Consider the following 17,648-nt stretch of genomic DNA (forward strand, 5'->3'; position numbering starts at 1 on the left):
AAGCACGGACTGATTGAGCCACCTGTACTGAAGCAGGGATATCCTGGAAACCTGACCTGTTGGGGAGGGGGGGGGGGGGTTGAGTTGGAGTTGAACTCCCATGATCTAAGGTACAGGTATATAAAGTGACAGGACCTAGCAGCTTACAAGTGGATTTGAACCAAATTCATCAGCTCCATAGGCAATTATGTTACAATTAGGCTACACCTTATCTGCATTGTTTCTTAAAATAGCCAACAGTGAATTGTTCCCTTCTGCATGTCAGTGAGACCGGCAATGCATTGGAAAGTAATGTGTTACTATCGCAGAGGGCATCAATGTTATAGCCCCTTTACGTTAGATCTGCATATAACTGATGACATAAAGTAAGTCACTTTTAGTCCAAAAGCTCTGTAGCACACACCTGGCTTGTTCCAGGATAGCAACAGGCTGATAACCTTCGTCCTGTCTGTATACAGCCCCTGGGAACTCTATGGCTGATACGCCTTTGTTGGCTTCTTCTAAAGCAGACACAAGGTCCTTCTTGACAGCAGTCACGGTGAGAACCCTTCCGCCGTTGGTCACCACTTTACCATCCTTCATGGCAGTGCCAGCGTGGAACACCTCCAGACCGAGCCCCTTGGCTATGGAAAGTCCTGAAACAGGAGCACTTGTTGGTCACAGCCAGGTAATTAGTAACACCGAAGCAGTTAAAAAATACACCCTACATTATGGGATTCTATTAAAGTTAATGGTCAATCTAGGCTACCAGGTCTCTATAATAAATCTAAAACCATCAGCACGGGCTACATTAAAAACAATAATAATGCAATGCTTTTTTATTTTACCTGAAGAGGATTGTCCCGCAGAGCTGTTCGGTGGTTCCACCCCAGTCCCCGTGCGTTGAATATGATATGGGTGCTCAACTCCTGTCCTGAAGACCCCCCCAACAGGGCACGTTTTCAGGGTATACCAGCTTTAGCACAGGTGGTTTAATCAGTCCCTGCTTCAGCACAGGTGGCTCAATCAGAGGCTCAGGGGCTCATGCTATAAGCGTTCATAAAACAAAAATTGCCGGGCCTTTTAAAATTGCCAGTTTTTTGAGCGTTGCTATCACGGTATTCAGAAAGCCTCGATTACCTGTGATAGCAAAATTCCCAAAACGGGTGAGTAGCCGGCGACGTGAAGAGCGCCTCCCTGAAAAGGGCTCACCCGGCGATTTGTTTTAGCTGCACAGAGAGCCGCCTCTCCCTGTGCAAATCTCGCCCGAAATGAATGTTTTTTTAATATAAATTGTATTACTAGTGCACATAAGCAGGGGGTCTCCGGAGCAGAACCGCATTCATTTCAGGTCCGGGGACCCCCTGCTCCCTGAGATACAGGCCCCATTAGGGGGTGTCGGTATCTCCTATGCATTTTATTCCCACAGTCACGTGACGCGGGACATTTAAATGCATAGGAGATACCGGCAACCCATAACGGGGTCTGTATCTCGGGAAGCAGGGGGTCCCCGGACCTCAAATCAACACGGTTCTCCTCTGGAGACCCCCTGCTCATACACCAACATTAAAATTTATATTAAAACAGCTGCTATCCTCAATACAAATTAAAAACACAACAACACTAATAACCACCTCCTCTACCCCCACATGATTGATGCCAGAGGCCGCGGGTGTCCGGGGGCCCTCGGGTGGTCCCCGTGGGTGTCTAGGGGCCCTTGGGTGGTCCCCGCTGGCCTGCGGTACCAATCCTGTGGCAAAATAGAAAAAGGCATCCTCATCAGCATACTCCAGGTCCATGTCCTCCGATGCCAGAAAGAATACAAGGAAAAATACAATCTAATGGCCCCTAACCCCTTAATCACCTTAGCAGTTAATAACCACTATAGTAATTAAGGGGTTAACCCCCGTCCCCCACTACCCACCCGGGAAAGGCCTAACCACTCAGCCCGGGACCACTATAACCACCCTCTACCCATTGATTAGAATATTGGTACATCATACCCATATAATATGGGCATGATAAGCCACTATAGCAGTCAATGGTCACCCTAATAAAAAAGCATGAAGGCCAAAAATACACAATAATAAAAGTTATACACAAGCACCTGAACACCCCAATTCAAGAAATAAAAGCGCTAGCCAGCCAATTAAATAAATAAAGAGAGGAGGGGGGAGAAGGAAGAGAGAGGAGGGGGAGAGGGGGAGAGAGGAGGGGGGAAAGGGAAGAGAGAGGAGGGGGAGAAGAGGAAGCGGGAGAGGGAGGAGAGAGGATGGGGGGGTTGAGGGAGGAGAGTGGATGGGGGGTTGAGGGAGGAGAGTGGATGGGGAGCAGAGGATTGGGCAGAGAGGGAGGATAGAGGATGGGGGGATTGAGGAGGTGGGGAGGGAGTGGGGAGGTGGAAGGGAGTGAGGAGGGGGAGGGAGAGAGGATGGGGGAGAGGGAGAGTGAGGATGGGGGAGAGGGAGAGAGTGAGGATGGGGAGAGGGAGAGTGAGGATGGGGGAGAGGGAGAGAGTGAGGATGGGGGAGAGGGAGAGAGTGAGGATAGGGGGAGAGGGAGAGGGAGAGAGTGAGAATGAGGGAGAGGGAGGAGTGAGGATGGGGGAAAGGAGAGAGTGAGGATGGGGGAGAGGAGAGAGTGAGGATGGGGGAGAGGGAGAGTGAGAATGGGGGAGAGGGAGAGAGTGAGGATGGTGGAGAGGGAGAGAGTGAGGATGGGGAGAGGGAGAGAGTGAGAATGGGAAGAGGGAGGAGTGAGGATGGGGGAGAGGGAGAGAGTGAGGATGGGGGGAGGGAGAGAGTGAGGATGGGGGAGAGGGAGAGAGTGAGGATGGGGGGAGGGAGAGAGTGAGGATGAGGGAGAGAAGTTAGGATGGGGGGAGGGAGAGAGTGAGGATGTGGGAGGGAGAGAGTGAGGATGGGGGAGAGGGAGAGAGTGAGGATGGGGGGAGGGAGAGAATGAAGACGAGGGGAGGGAGAGAATGAGGATGGGGGAGAGAGAAAGAGTGAGGTTGGGGGAGAGGGAGGAAAGCAAAACAAAGGGTGGGGGCGCATGTGTCCCGGTTTTTCACATTTGAAAATCTGGTCACCCTAAGGAGGGGGAGAGAGCTGATGATGATGATGAGGGGGAGAGAGCTGAGGAGGAGGGGGAGGAAGGAGCGAGAGATGATGAGGAGGGGAAAGAACTGATGAAGAGGAGGGTGGTGGAGGGAGGGATGATGATGAGGCGGAGAGATGAGGAGGAGGGTGTGAGATGATGATGAGGAGGAGGAGAAATGATGATAAGGAGGGGGAGAGATGATGAGGAGGAGAAATGATGATGAGGAGGAGAAATGATGATGATGAGGAGAAATGATGATGAGGAGGAGAAATGATGATGAGGGGGGGGAGAGATGATGATGAGGAGGAGGGAGAGAAATTATGATGGGGAGAGGAGGAGGAGAAGGGGAGGAGGGGGAGATGAGGAGGGGTAGAGATGAGGAGGAGGGGGAGATGATGGGGAGGAGGAGAGATGATGACGAGGAGGTATGGGGAGAGATGAGGAGGGATGATGAGATAGATAAATCATCATATTTTCACAAGCATACGAGACGTCAAATTTGTATAGAAAGTAAGCAGAGAGAATACAGATTTTCAGAAGTGTTCACTTTGCCATCGTTTTCAGCAACAACAAGAGTAAAAAAAAACTAAAATAAATAGCAGTGGATGGCCATTTCTAATACTGTGAAGAGTCATTGGCCATCTGCTTTGTTTTATTCGTTAATGGCAGCAAATACAAGGGGTGACAAAATGCACAAAAATATTGTACTCGCAGCAGCTGAATGTCAGACGAGAAAAATGAATACAAATTGTGTGTTTGGGGGAGAGAGGGGGGAGGTTGCAACACACACACACCTTACCCTTTATTTCTTGCCCGTCTGAGTAACCAACACACGACATGACCACAGTAACCGCAAATCTGTCCTGGAGACAGACAGGCAAACACCGGCAGAGCCTGCCATCAACCGCTGCTCCGGTCACTTCATATAAATCGTTCTTCAGTAATGGAAGAATTACCTGCGGAAGAATGTTACAATCCTGGTAAAAAAACATCTAACGGGCAAACGTCTAACCTCTAAAACACCTAAAGTTAACCCCCTACCCTAACCACTAAAACCCATAAAGTTAACCCCCTACCCTAACCACTAAAACTCCTAAAGTTAACCCCGTTCCCTAAAACTTTAAGGTGTCCGCCAGCGGAGTGGTCGGCGGAGGGTCGGTCGGTGGCCAAACGCCGGCAGGGACTTGTTGGCGGCAAGACGGCCAAGCCCGAATGTCCCATATATAGGGTCAAGATGCAGTAAGTCTGAGCATTGCTTAGTAACATGCTGTGGAGATTTCTCCCATAGCTCAGGAACATTTAAGCTCCATTTAACAGGGCAATGCTCAAATCAACTCTTTAGAATATAGACAAATGAGAACAGCACAACCCCAAACCGTCACAAGATTACAGGATTAAGTGGGAATGTGTCAGTTTCCTTAAAAGTCACTTCCTACCTGACTTTCAGGTTCCTGAAAGCTGCATTTAAATCCCAGAACTTTAGGGCCCTGTCCAGTTAGCATTACTCGCGCGCCGAATACACCTGATTGGAAAACAAACCACATTTATTTATCACTATGAAAATAGATAACACCAGATTGCAAGGGGAGGTTTACATGTTCTGCCCTCGTTTTATGATGTTATACACAAAATCGAATCACTATCTTTCAGTAAACAAGCAAATGGACAAATATCTAGTAGCGTTACAGATCTTGTATGAAAGCAGGGGAGCCCCGAGCAGTGGGAGGAGGGTGACTTGAGGCTGTGGGGACTCCCATGCTCCTCACCCCTTCCCTCCTTTCAATGTGATTGATCAGATGCGGCGTGTTCAGGTGTTAGGTAATAGGTGGGTTTACCTGTTGCTAAGCCGGTGGGATGAAGCCGATTGGTCAGTTTGGGTTCGGTGTGAACCTGTGCTAGATGTTCTGCAGTCTTTAAAATTGGCCCTGAATAGGTAAACTGGTGTTGGGAGTTGGGAGATTCTATGTCGTTCCCTCCCCAGCAGTTAGTGGCGTTTGGGTTATAGAGTTGATGTAACTGGTTGCTGGTGAGAGTTTGGGGGCGAAGGCTGCTAAGGTGGAAGTAGAGACACCTCCGTTTTTTAATGCAGTCCCAGAATGGTCATTTGGAGATGCTTTTTGTTGTTCGACGAGTCCACTTGGGATGCATTTGGCAGTAGGCATGAGGGAGTGTATATGGAAGAGCGGTTATATCGATATCTTGTCTTTGCTGATGTTAGAGAGAGAATTCAAATGGCATAAAAAAAAAATAGAATGGTGCTTAAAACATTTAATACCTGGTCGCAGGGATTGATGGACCCTGCTGGTGTAATAGATCAGTGGGGGTCAACTCCAATCCTCAAGACCCCCCCCCCCTCCCCGGTCAGGTTTTAATGATATCCCAGCTTCAGCACAGGTGGCTCAATCAGTGGCTCAGTCAACTGAGCCACTGATTGAGCCACCTGTGCTGAAGCTGGGATATTCTTAAAACCTGACCTGTTGGGGAGAGGGGTCTTGAGGACTGGAGTTGAGCACCCCTGTGATAGATGAGGCGTCTCAGTACTGTAGTCTTTTAAAGCAGCAAGACACAATATTTGAAGCATATACAGTAGAGCCTGTGGTGGTTTGGCTCTGTTTTGCTACAATGAGCAGTTTCGCACTGAGGCAGCCACAGAAGCTGCCAGGCATGGTTCGAGTAAGCCGGTGATTAAAATGATCGGCAGGTATGAATCTGCTAAATTGACATTGTACATGGGCCCACATTTAATGAATTGATCTGTTTCTGATCTTTTGCTTATCTGCAGTGTCTCTGAGCTTTTATACTATTTGGATCATTAGACATTCGTCCATTCACTCGGCTGGTAAGAGATCAGGTCAGCGTCCATATGGCATTCAGCGAGGACTTCTGGATAAAGTTAAGGTTTGTTGCATGGGGCGTAGACGTTTGCTTTGGGCTGAAATGCTGCCAGAATTAATTAGTTACAAAGCTAAGCATGCTGACCTTAATGTCATTTTGATTCATGGAGGGGGAAATGATTTGGGTAGCGGAAAGACAGTTGATTTTATTTGTAGAATGTAGAAGGATTTGGCCCAGGTGTGCATTATCTTTCCTAAAGCCACGTTAGAATGATCGGAAGTCGTGCCCAGGTGGAAAGTGGAAAGCATTGGAACATTGTTGTAGAACACTGAACAATGCCGTTTCAGGCTTTGTTTACAGTTTGGCAGGTCTAGTGATTAGGCATTGGGACTTGGAGGATGGTGGTAATGGCCTGTTTAGAGCTTATTAAGTCCATCTATCAAATGTAGTGGTGGTCATTTTTATTTTGGATCTCCAGAAAGGTATTGAGAAGATTTTGATGGCTAATGGTTGGCCAATACCAATTTGATGGGGTCAAATGGCTTCAGCAGGGGCTTTGCCAGGAACGTCAAAGGTTGGAAATGAAATTGTGGATTGTTGAGACTCCCTAGTTGGGGTCTTTTGGCTAAGGCTAGGCACATGCACACCTGTATGGTGGCATCTGCTCACAATCTACCACTCTGGATAACTAGTCGCTGTGGATATAAACGTTATTTTCCTGCCTCATTCCTTTCCTGCCCAGGTTAGGTTTTAAGGTTATGTCAGGAACACTCGGGTATCTTTTTAGTGGTTTATTTAGATATCATTTTTTGTTTGGTAATAATTGATGTTTGATACAATCGTTGCTACCTTGAAGACCAGTATCTCCAGTAGACTCCACAAGACGTGAGAGAGCTATGATGCCTGGAATTTTGTTAAAAGGATAACTGAGGTTTGACAGACTTTTCTAATGATATGAATAATGTTACAATAAAACTCTCTTTAAGCATAATAAAACTATTAATAGATTAATGAATGCTGTATTACATATGGCTCTATATGACATGATGTACTTCTCTGTCCTGTAGAATTCTCTCACCTGCATATTGCCATCCTTCCTGCCTCATAGCATCAATGGCTTTCTGGAGAATGGTGGCCTTGATTTCCTTTGATAAGGTTTCAGAAATCTTGCAAGCCACATTAAAGGAAAAAAGAGAAAATACATTACATTGGCAGTGATACAGACATGAGGTGTTGTGGCGCCTATTCAACATGCTGTCAAGCCATCTTCCTCATCCTGGAGAATCTCCTTCTCTTCCCCTGCAGTTGACCCACAGACCGCAGACCGCGGCTTTCACTCGTGCACGTGCCGGCTGGCCGCCAGGCGCGCGTGCAGCAGTGAGGATGGGGCTGGGGCCTTAGGGAAATACAATACATAAGAAGATAAAATACCTGCCCCCTCCCCCCCGCGTTGTGTGTTCCTTATTTGTTATTTGATTTTATTTGCTGTTACTGGAAACCTGAGATGTAGTGTTTATTTGTATATTGTACTGAAACCCAATCCAATTTAATACTACAAACAAACACAGAGAGAGCCCAGTGCTACATCCAATGGCAAAAATACACAGTGAAATACCTATATATCTCTTGAATAATAAGGTCACTTAGTTTGGCCAAAGCTTTGCAAGCCTGTGAGCTCCTTCAAGGCATGACCATAATTCACAGGTCCTAACACTGATTAAAATTCTATATAACCTGTACAATACTAGGAAGAATGATCATAATTGATCTGTCATGATGTGTGTTTACCAATCAAATTTAAGTTACAAAAAAAAAAAACCTACCCCCCCCCCCCCCCACCGCTAATGTTGGGAAATGTAAGAAACTTGAAATTGTGTAAAACCTTTAATCCAGGGAGAGATACAAACCTTTAGCCCTGGGGAATTCTCTGTAACAACTGCAGGTATCGCATGACAACACTTGTGGGATAAAAATCTTGGCAACATATCTAAGAAATGCATGTTATAAACAAACATTTCTCCCAGGATTCATTTGGGGGCAGAATCAGGCTGGATACATCTTACCTGAGCTGCGGGGCAAAATGCTCCAATAGCCTGTGTTTGTGAACCTTGATCTCCATCTGCCTGGTGTTTCAGAAGCTGCACTAGTGGCATGGCAGCAAGGGTGGTGCCATCAGTGATACCCAGGCACTGTGAGAGGAGTCACAAACCTCAGTTAATAACCGTGTGTGTGTGTGTCTGTGTGTGTGTGTGTGTGTGTGTGTCTGTGTGTGTGCCCCAATGGGCAAATGAGGACACGTTTGAAGAGATTTATCCAGTGGATTGAGATGGGGAAATGTACCTGGGTGATCTGACAGCTGAGGCCTAAAAAAGGGTCCACCGTAAGGGAAAAGTGACATGAAAGGAGGAGGAGGAGAGGGTGCAGGTTGCAATCCGCCAAACAGCCTAACCATAGGGAAACTAGCAAGAGATTGTGGCAGGGGCCTACACAATACCATGTAACCCAGAGCTCGAGCCCTTAAAGTATAACACTGGGACACCTCTTAAAGTGGTTGAATACTTAGATTGTAAGCTCTTCCATAATGTGTGATATTATTATGTTACGTGTATTACTGCTGTGAAGCGCTATGTGCATGGACGGCGCTATATAAATAATCATATACATACAATACAATACATGTCAGTGTAGAAATTCATTTGGCTTTTTACCTTACAAATATCTGTGGATTTTTTCCTAATTAAAAATAAATAAATAATAATAATCATTTTTATATATATATATATATATATATATATATATATAGTGTATATTCCAGCCCCGTATGAATTCTGCTGGTTCTATTTTTTTTTATCGGAAATATTCTTCAAAGCCCACTAGTTTTTCATACAGTTGGAATGCAGATTTCTGGAAATATAGTGACAATTCTGTGGAATTACTGTTAGCATGTGAATCTCTAGCTGCAGGGCAGGTAGAGGAGCAGAGGTAAATGCCACCACAAAGTGAGTTCTTAGCCATAATAAAAATGATAAAGAAGAGTTTACCTGTAAAAGCACTAAGGGGTTTTATTAACTAAAGTACGAAATCTATTAACATCTGCCAGTAAACCCTTCACTGTGAGCGACAATGGCTATTACGTCATTCTGAACAGACCCGTACTTTCCATTTCATTGTCTAAACAGTAAGATCACAAAAAGAAGTTGTGTGTGCCGAGCACGGGCATTTTAAGTGAAACTTCTTTGTCTTTTGTCACTGTTTTGCCACAGAAATTGTATTTGTGGTTTTGTTTTTAATTAAAAAACAAAACACAATTCAGTGCCAAAACGCAAAGAAGTTTGACTTAGAACGCATGTTTTAGCTATTTGCACTTCTATATTTATAATAACTGTGAAATCCTGTGTGTGTGTGTGTGTGTGTGTGTCAGTGTGTGATGAGTTTGTGTGTGTGTGTCAGTGTGTCGGTCTGTGTGTGTCAGTCAGTCAGTGTGTGTGTGTCAGTGTGTGTGTATGTGTCAGTGTGTCGGTCTGTGTGTGTCAGTCAGTCGGTCAGTGTGTGTGTGTCAGTGTGTGTGTATGTGTCAGTGTGTCGGTCTGTGTGTGTCAGTCAGTCGGTCATTGTGTGTGTGTGCCAGTCAGTGTGTGTGTGTGTGTGTCAGTGTGTCGGTCTGTGTGTGTCAGTCAGTCGGTCAGTGTGTGTGTGTGCCAGTCAGTGTGTGTGTGTGTGTGTCAGTCAGTCAGACAGTCAGTGTGTGTGTGTGTGTCAGTGTGTGTGTGTGTGTCAGTGTGTCGGTCTGTGTGTGTCAGTCAGTCGGTCAGTGTGTGTGTGTGTGTCAGTGTGTGTGTGTGTGTCAGTGTGTCGGTCTGTGTGTGTGTGTGTCTGTGTGTCAGTGTGTCGGTCTGTGTGTGTCAGTCAGTCGGTCAGTGTGTGTGTGTGTGCCAGTCAGTGTGTGTGTCCTGCTGCTGGTGCGCCGGTGCCGGAGCCGACGCCTACTGCATGTGCGCGCCGTGCTCGTCAAGCGCTGCAGGCCTCTGCGCATGCGCGCCATCTGCGCCGAAAAAGCCCAGACCAGGCATAGTGTTTTTATGTGCATCTGCGAGCGCGATAGCAACGCGCGCGCCTTTTAGTACAGTGACATCACTCACGTTACGTTTTTCGTTACAGCACAAGGATTTTTTTCCCACGAAAACCCTGTAGGCACCAGCAAAGAAGTTTCACTTCAAAAATTCAATGAATCATTAATGGGGCTAAACATTAACACCCTGAATTGCATGACATAATCCAGCTGCGTGCGCCAGTCGTGCTGCTGAAAGGATCTATATACAGGCATACTGCGCATTAACGTACGCAATGGGACCAGAGCATGTATGTAAAGCGAAAATGTACTTAAAGTGAAGCCCTACCTTTTTCCACTTATCGATGCATGTACTGTACGGCAATCATCATATACGTGTATAACTGATGTAAATAAAGCATGTGTAACAGGCTATATAGTCTCCCCGCTTGCGCACAGCTTCAGTACAAGTAGGGAGCTTGTATTGCTTTTCAGGACGTGCTGACAGGCGCATGCGCGAGCTGCCGTTTGCCTATTGGTCGATATGACCTTACTCGCTAGTGTACTTAAAGTGAGTGTCCTTAAACCGGGGTATGCCTGTACTGTACTTTCTTCCCCGTGTTGCCCACGATGGTCTGTAGTCTCACTTTTTAGTTTAGGTGGAACCCTGACATGGAAGCCTCATCTTTGTAGCACGTCAGGTATAGTAGGAAAAAGATATATTGAAGTGTAAAAAAATGACTTGAATAGTAACTCAATTTGTGTTGGAATACACAGGCCCAGGTATTAAGGACAACGTGGGACAATTCTGGGGGGGAAATCAGCACCTGATCTAAGGGAAAAGGTCTTATTGAATGCAATAGGATTTTTTCTTATCTCTGGAGCACCACTTTTGCCTTGACACAAATACCCCACAGTGTTACTTTAAGTGCAGAAAGTGAACATACAGAAAGTTCTTCCCCTTCCAGGTGCTCTTCAACAATTAAGGTTTCCATTGGAGCTCCAAGTGTCCTATCCTAGAGGAAATATAGCTGGTTATTGTATTTCTCTGCATACATGTCCATCTACTTTTAATATTATTGTGAAGAAACATACATTTAACAGCATCATTTGATATATTTGCTTATACATTGTTCCCTAGAATACAGGGGTGGGGGTGGGGGGGGAGGGAATACCACTTGCAGTGTGAGCACATTCGCATGTCTCAGACAGGTCCACAAACCCGGCTTTTGCCCATTATCTCTTAGCACATAGTGCTTCTGCTGCAGCCAGGGATTCTGGGTAATGACATGCAAATGAGCTCTCACAGTGTGTCACTTTTTGCTTCTTACCCATTTTAACATGGATCCATTTAAGCGTATGCCTGCCGCATTACACAGCTAGAATATGGGCACATTTATAAGTAAACAACACATCCGCTTGAAAAGGATTTATGTCCAAAATGTTGTGGATCTCTCGTCAGATGTGTTAGACCTTTTAAAGAAGCAATACATGCTATTCATATTTGTAAAATTATTTATTTGATCAAGTAGGAGATTATGTGTATAATTAATACATAGGCGTTTGTGTTAACTGGACACAAATTCATGTCCAATGGACACAATAGCCGGGTCAGTCTCGTGTTTGTGAACCACAGAGAGAAACACAATATCATTAGGAGATAATCAGCAGAGAAACCACTGAGATGAAGCTCCGGAGACTGATTGTAGTGGGACTTGCAGCTTTAATGTACTCTTTCCCACCATTGTTGTATTTGAACTTGTTTTGTTATGTATGCGTTTGCATTATTGTCTCCATGCCGTTTTTTGAGGAGACCTGTTCCTGATTTTGGTGGCGTTTTGTGGCCTCTCGCATTAGTCGTCAGAAATTCTATAGTCTACCTCGGGACATATTGCAACAGAAGATATTTTTTTTTTAAATAAGGTTTTAGATATGGTAATAACATTCTATAGGAGGTGTGACAGTAGGGGCAGCCTGGCTAGCACATTAACATTTAAGCCCGTCAGTTGCACCTACCTGTCAAGATGGATGCCTAGGTTATAGGCTAAAAAGACCATCTTATAGTGGCTATAATGGCTGACCTGTGTTATTTTGTGTGCCCCCTGAAACCATTTATTCACAATGCATATGTAATGTAATCGTATGACTCCTTTTGTGTGCTGGGCTGGTAATTCACTTAGCCAGCCAGCACAAAAAAAGGCATCTGGGCCTGCTATGTAAATGTGGGTTGGGTGAAATGCTTTGAACGCTGGAGGAGTGTGGATGGGTGTTTACTCAGGCCGGGTGAACAGTCACTCCAAAAGCGGAGCAACTGTTTGTCCCCGACTCTGACGCATCTATCTCTGAGGGAGGTATCAGGCCGGCACTGGGAACCGTTGCAGGGTCTTAGCCCCGTTGACATAATTCCAATTGGTTGGTTCAAATTTCCCACTCCCCTTAAGCCTGCCCCTGTGGGCTGTATTACAGCACTGTCCTCGCCCGGATTGGACCATCAATGGCGAGCCCCCGATCTGTGCTTGGCCGGTACGCGGCATCTGTGTTCTGATTGGTCGGCCCCTGGTCTTCTATGGTATTGGATGAAGACTGAGAATCTATGTAACCAGCTGCCAACCACAGTTCCACAGTCAGTGGGTGTATTACTCCGAGGTTCTGCCAGAGGCACATATCGAAAATGAGGCTCGTTGCAGAGACGAGCGGGAAGCTTGAACTTTCTAGTAGGCGGCTATCATCCCTACAGTACTGAGGTACCCAGAGACTATTGGTGTGTGGAAGACATCCTGGGTAAGCCTACTGAAGTGGCGTCCAGCACCTAGCGAGCTTGGCTACTCCCCGTAGCCCCTGTTTTGGTGAATGTAACCCTGAAGCTGTGTATTGTGTTGCTTCTGTTGGCTCCAGCCTAAATAAACTTGTTATATTTAACTCCTTCGTTCTGTCTAATGCTTGCTCTCCCATGTAAATTGTCCTGGTCTCCCATGACAGTAGGCAGGTGTGAAAAACACGTTTGTACCAAAATTCATGCACTCACACATACCATGGTTGTCCATTAGTACCGACAAGCTACATAATCCCGCATATGGTATATATGTTTTATACAAAAGGAACGTACCTGTGTGAGTTGCTGCACTGCTCTGCATGCCTCATCTTTATCATTGGCAATGTATATATCTCTTCCAGACGTTAACCCACTCGTCTTTACCACGAGCGCAGGAAATTCTGCACTTAATCAAAAACATGATGGCTTCCATTAAAGAACATTTCTTTCAAAGTATTTTTTTTTTATTTACAGAGAAATACAAGTCCATCTGTAGGGCATCTCAAATGTCATAGTGGTCAAGTTACCAAACGTTGATACTAGTGCCATGCTGTCTGCCAATACTAAGTTCCCCCACCACAACCTATGGAATTGGACATTCAAACCCTGGAAAGAATGCTGGGTCTGTTTATTAAGTCAAAGGGAAATCTGTCTGCTTCCTTCTGCTTTTAAATTACTTCTTGATAAAGTCTCTTACATTTGACATAAATGCAGTTGTACTACCTACTTGAGATGTTTAAAACTGTCGGAGAAGGTCATGAACCATTCAAAATGTGCCTTCTTTTAACAGTGTACCCATTGAGTTTCTCCTTCTCTCCTTCTCCAGCAAAAGCCCTATTTCAATGTCTAGAAGATTAAAAAGCAATGTATTCTCCTTCCAAGCAAGAAACACAAGGCAGCACCCAGAGGGCTGATAATGGATTTATTCAAAGTCAAATCAGATCGATGTTTTGGTCCTAACCATTAGTGCAGCAATCACCTAGCTTATATAGCCTAAGCCAGGGGTGCGCAAGCTGGGGGGCACGAGATATGTTTCAGGGGGGTCGTGGCGGTTGCAGAGGATCACGTGAGACCCCTGTAACTTCACTTACCATGTTGCCGCTGGGTCACGTGATGTCGCGTTGTCATGGCAATGTGACATCACACTGCGTCATTTGACGCCGGAGACATGGTAAGGAAAGGGGCACGAGCAGGGGGGAGTTCAGACAGGGGGGCGCAGGGGGGTAATGAACACCATCAAACCTGTCGCCTGCTCTCTCCTAATATATGTATACTTAAGTTCCAGCAATCAGTTCTAGTTGCGTTAATAGTTAACAACTATGGCTCATATATAATAAATATTATTTTATATAATAGGTAGGCATAGAAAATGAGCTAGCACCATCTGGCCTGTCTCTACTCTACCAGTATATATACCAGTCAATCAGTTCCAGTTAATATATAAAATATGTATTTCATATATAAATATACAGTACATGTCTAGTTTAAATTCTTCGTCAAACTGTACTCACGTGTCCATCTCATTCATCCTAAACCCTATTATTATTATTATTGCGAACATAAAATACTTACATGGGGAGACAAAAACAGTTCCCATTTTCTCCATTATGTAAAACCAATCAAACAAAAACACAGTACATTTTTAGAACCAAAACCAAAATACGGGGTAAAGTAAACCCCCCGAGTAACAACACACAGCCCAACACTCTGGATTAGATGGTGATATATGTAAGAAAAAATAACATATATAGTGCAGATTGTAATTCACTGCAGGAATGGAATAAATCTATAGAATGGAACTCCTGACGAAGCATCTAGCGAAACGCGTAGAGTTTGTAGTGGGGGAACCTGTTCGGGAAGACTGGCAGAATCTAGGCAGAGGTCTCATCCAGTGGGAACTTCCGCCCTTAGCCGTGACGCGATAGCGGAAGTGACGCGACGGCGGTGACGTATGCAGAGAGCACAGTGAGAGATTCCAAGACGCTGTGAAGCTGCCTGCAACTGCACTGAAGACCGATCGACAGTTCTCTCCCCCACCCGATTTTAACATGGCAAATGTGAGTGTGTTATACTCTTGTTAATTGTGTGAATTATACCGAGGTGGAATAGTATGCACTATTGTGGCTTTTCTTTATTTCTATATACCCGTGCACTGAGGGATAAACCGGCAATTACTGTCTAAAGGGCTCCAGTCAGAGAGAGAAGGATCTCTGACATGTGATATTATCTACGACTTTTGTGAGTTCCATTCTATAGATTTATTCCATTCCTGCAGTGAATTACAATCTGCACTATATATGTTATTTTTTCTTACATACATCACCATACTTTCCTGCGCTCCTCCTCATCTTCAAGCAACACAAATCTGTCATCCTGGGATCTGGAACTGTCCCATCAGAGGAAGTTGAGCTGCCTATTTTACACATTTATTTATTCACTATTGGTGTGAGGTGTACTAGTGTATTTAAGTTGTATTTCTAACAACATTATTGGTTAATTATTTGGGAGCGCCCAGTCCATCCCCCACATCCTCCCCCTCCCCATCCCCCCCATCCCCCACATCCCCATCCCCCACATCCCCTTACTTTTGTACTCTGGATTAGAACCTGAAGTTATACAGGGTTTAATAGTATCTTACTAGGTGATGAAGCTGCAAGCCTCGTGTGGGTTGGTGAAGGATTTCCACCGTGCGGTGGGGATTCCGTGCCGATCCATAAAACCTTTGGCAAAACTCTTACTGGCCTCCAGCTGAGCGGCCTTGGCTGTGGGTCCAAAACACCTCACTCCAGCTGCAGTCAAATCATCAATTATTCCTAACAAGGAGAAACAAAGTTACTATACCTTAAATGTAACAAATGTTTTAAAAATAAATAAAACAGACCTGTGCTACAGTAGCTTCTGCTTTAAATTATTTGTTGCAAAATTGGGGCAGGCAAACCGCACTCATTTTGCTGCTGGGGGACTTTCATTAATTATCTATATCAGGGGTTCTCAACTCCAGTCCTCAAGCCCCTCCCCCCCCCACCCATATTACAGGTCAAGTGTCAGGATATCCCTGCTTCAGCACGGGTAGCTCAATTATTCCCTGCTTCAGCACAGGTAGCTCAATCGGTCCCTGCTTCAGCACAGTCTTCGACTGAGCCACCTGTGCTGATGCAGGGATATCCTGAAAACCTGACCTGTTGGAGGGGGGAGAGGGGGAGGACTGGAGTTGAACACCCCTGCTGTATATTGCTTAAGATATAGGTATTCGGTTTCTTTGCCATTTACATACATTTGGTGTGATATTTTGTACCACAGCAGGGAGATCTTGATTTAAAAAAAAAACAAAAAACCCCTTTAGTCTCAAATGAACCTCATAAAACCGATTATTTTTTGGCTGCGTTAACATCCCCTCATGTTTTGGTTAATCCGATACCTAGTAATCGATGTAAGGCAAAGTGATTTTACCCGCAGTTAGAAGAGTGATGGGGTTAACCACAGTAAGTCCAATGTTATGGTCTTTGCAGAACTGGGTTAAAATAGGCGCGTTGCTGATTGACACCGCTGTGGGGAGATAAAGTGGGAGAGAGAGAAGGAAAGCTCATGTGAGCTTGCGTAGCAAGCAGAGGAGAGAAATAAACAGCAGATGTTCGCTTACAATTCATTGGATTGAAGTGGAATTGATGGGGAAAAAAAAGAAATAAAAAAATACAACATTTTGGTATTCTCCGAAGTTATTCTACCTTATTTTTTCCCCGATTTTTATTCAGTTATAACAAAATTGGAAAGGGGTATTCCAAAAAGTAGAATGGGTAATACGAGGGGTGACGAGGGGGTAGGGTGTATAGCGATGCAGTTACACATGATACATTGCGTTCTGCTGATATTTATTTATTTATTTATAAAATGTTTTACCAGGAAGTAATACATTGAGAGTTACTTCTCATTTTCAAGTGTGTCCTGGGCATAGAGTTAAGATGACAAATAATACATGGTTACAAATACAGTTACATAAGGGAACAGGGTACACATTATATACAAGACATTGCATGCACAGTTAAAGATAATATATATTATAGGCGTATGTAACAGTTACAGACCAGATTAAAGTGTGAGACAGCTTTGGTTTTGTTAGAACTTAAACTGGTGGTGGATGTAAGAGTCTTCGGTAGGTTGTTCCAGTTTTGGGGTGCACGGTAAGAGAAGGAGGAGCGGCCGGATACTTTGCTGAACCTTGGGACCATGAACAGTCTTTTGGAGTCAGATCTCAGATGATAAGTGCTGCATGTGGTAGGGGTGAGGAGCTTGTTGAGATGGGTAGCTTGCCCAGAAAGTATTTGAAGGCAAGACAGGAAAGGTGAACTTTGTGCCTAGACTCTAGTGATGACCAATCTAGTTCTTTGAGCATTTCGCAGTGATGTGTGTTGTAGTTGCATTGGAGAACAAAACGGCATATTGAATTGTAGAGGGTGTCAAGTTTGCTAAGGTGGGTTTGAGGTGCCGAGCCATATACTATGTCTACATAGTCGATAATTGGCATTAGCATCTGCTAAGGGAGATAGGGAGGATTTGTTCCTATAAAGTACACCTAGTTTGGCATAGGTTTTGGATGTCAGGGTATCAATGTGCATTCCGAATGTTAAGTGGGAGTCAAACCATATGCCCAAGGATTTAAAACTGGTAACAGGAGATAGGGTGGTGTTAGCGTTGGTTCTAATCTGAAGCTCAGTCATTGGAAGCTTCAAAAATGTTGTCTTGGTCCTAAATACCATTGTTACAGTCTTGTCAGTGTTTAAAAACTGTTTGTTTTGGGAAATCGAGTTTTCGAGTCTCAAAATGTCAGACTGAAGTGTGTGTTCATATTTTATATATCACTGTAAAATGGGTCTT

The 17,648-nt window shown here is 44.8% G+C and overlaps 1 protein-coding gene across 9 annotated transcripts in view; it reads right to left on the minus strand.

The window, feature by feature from the left end:
- The window catches only part of LOC142491365 (trifunctional purine biosynthetic protein adenosine-3-like), a 68,317-nt gene that overhangs the window by 17,985 nt on the left and 32,684 nt on the right, over nucleotides 1-17,648 (minus strand). For all 9 annotated transcript variants that reach the window (XR_012800380.1, XR_012800381.1, XM_075593838.1 and 6 more), the window contains 9 exons: nucleotides 16,227-16,322; nucleotides 15,415-15,589; nucleotides 13,071-13,182; nucleotides 10,912-10,980; nucleotides 7,980-8,105; nucleotides 6,995-7,082; nucleotides 4,518-4,603; nucleotides 3,881-4,037; nucleotides 404-635 (listed from right to left, as the gene is read on the minus strand). Coding sequence is in view for 7 of the 9 variants with exons in the window: in XM_075593838.1 (XP_075449953.1) it covers nucleotides 404-635; nucleotides 3,881-4,037; nucleotides 4,518-4,603; nucleotides 6,995-7,082; nucleotides 7,980-8,105; nucleotides 10,912-10,980; nucleotides 13,071-13,182; nucleotides 15,415-15,589; nucleotides 16,227-16,322 (1,141 nt within the window). In the remaining 2 variants the exon portion in view is untranslated. The remainder of the gene's footprint in view (nucleotides 1-403; nucleotides 636-3,880; nucleotides 4,038-4,517; nucleotides 4,604-6,994; nucleotides 7,083-7,979; nucleotides 8,106-10,911; nucleotides 10,981-13,070; nucleotides 13,183-15,414; nucleotides 15,590-16,226; nucleotides 16,323-17,648) is intronic.

The sequence above is a fragment of the Ascaphus truei genome, chromosome 3 (assembly GCF_040206685.1).
Source record: "Ascaphus truei isolate aAscTru1 chromosome 3, aAscTru1.hap1, whole genome shotgun sequence".
In the NCBI taxonomy this organism is placed as follows: domain Eukaryota; kingdom Metazoa; phylum Chordata; class Amphibia; order Anura; family Ascaphidae; genus Ascaphus; species Ascaphus truei.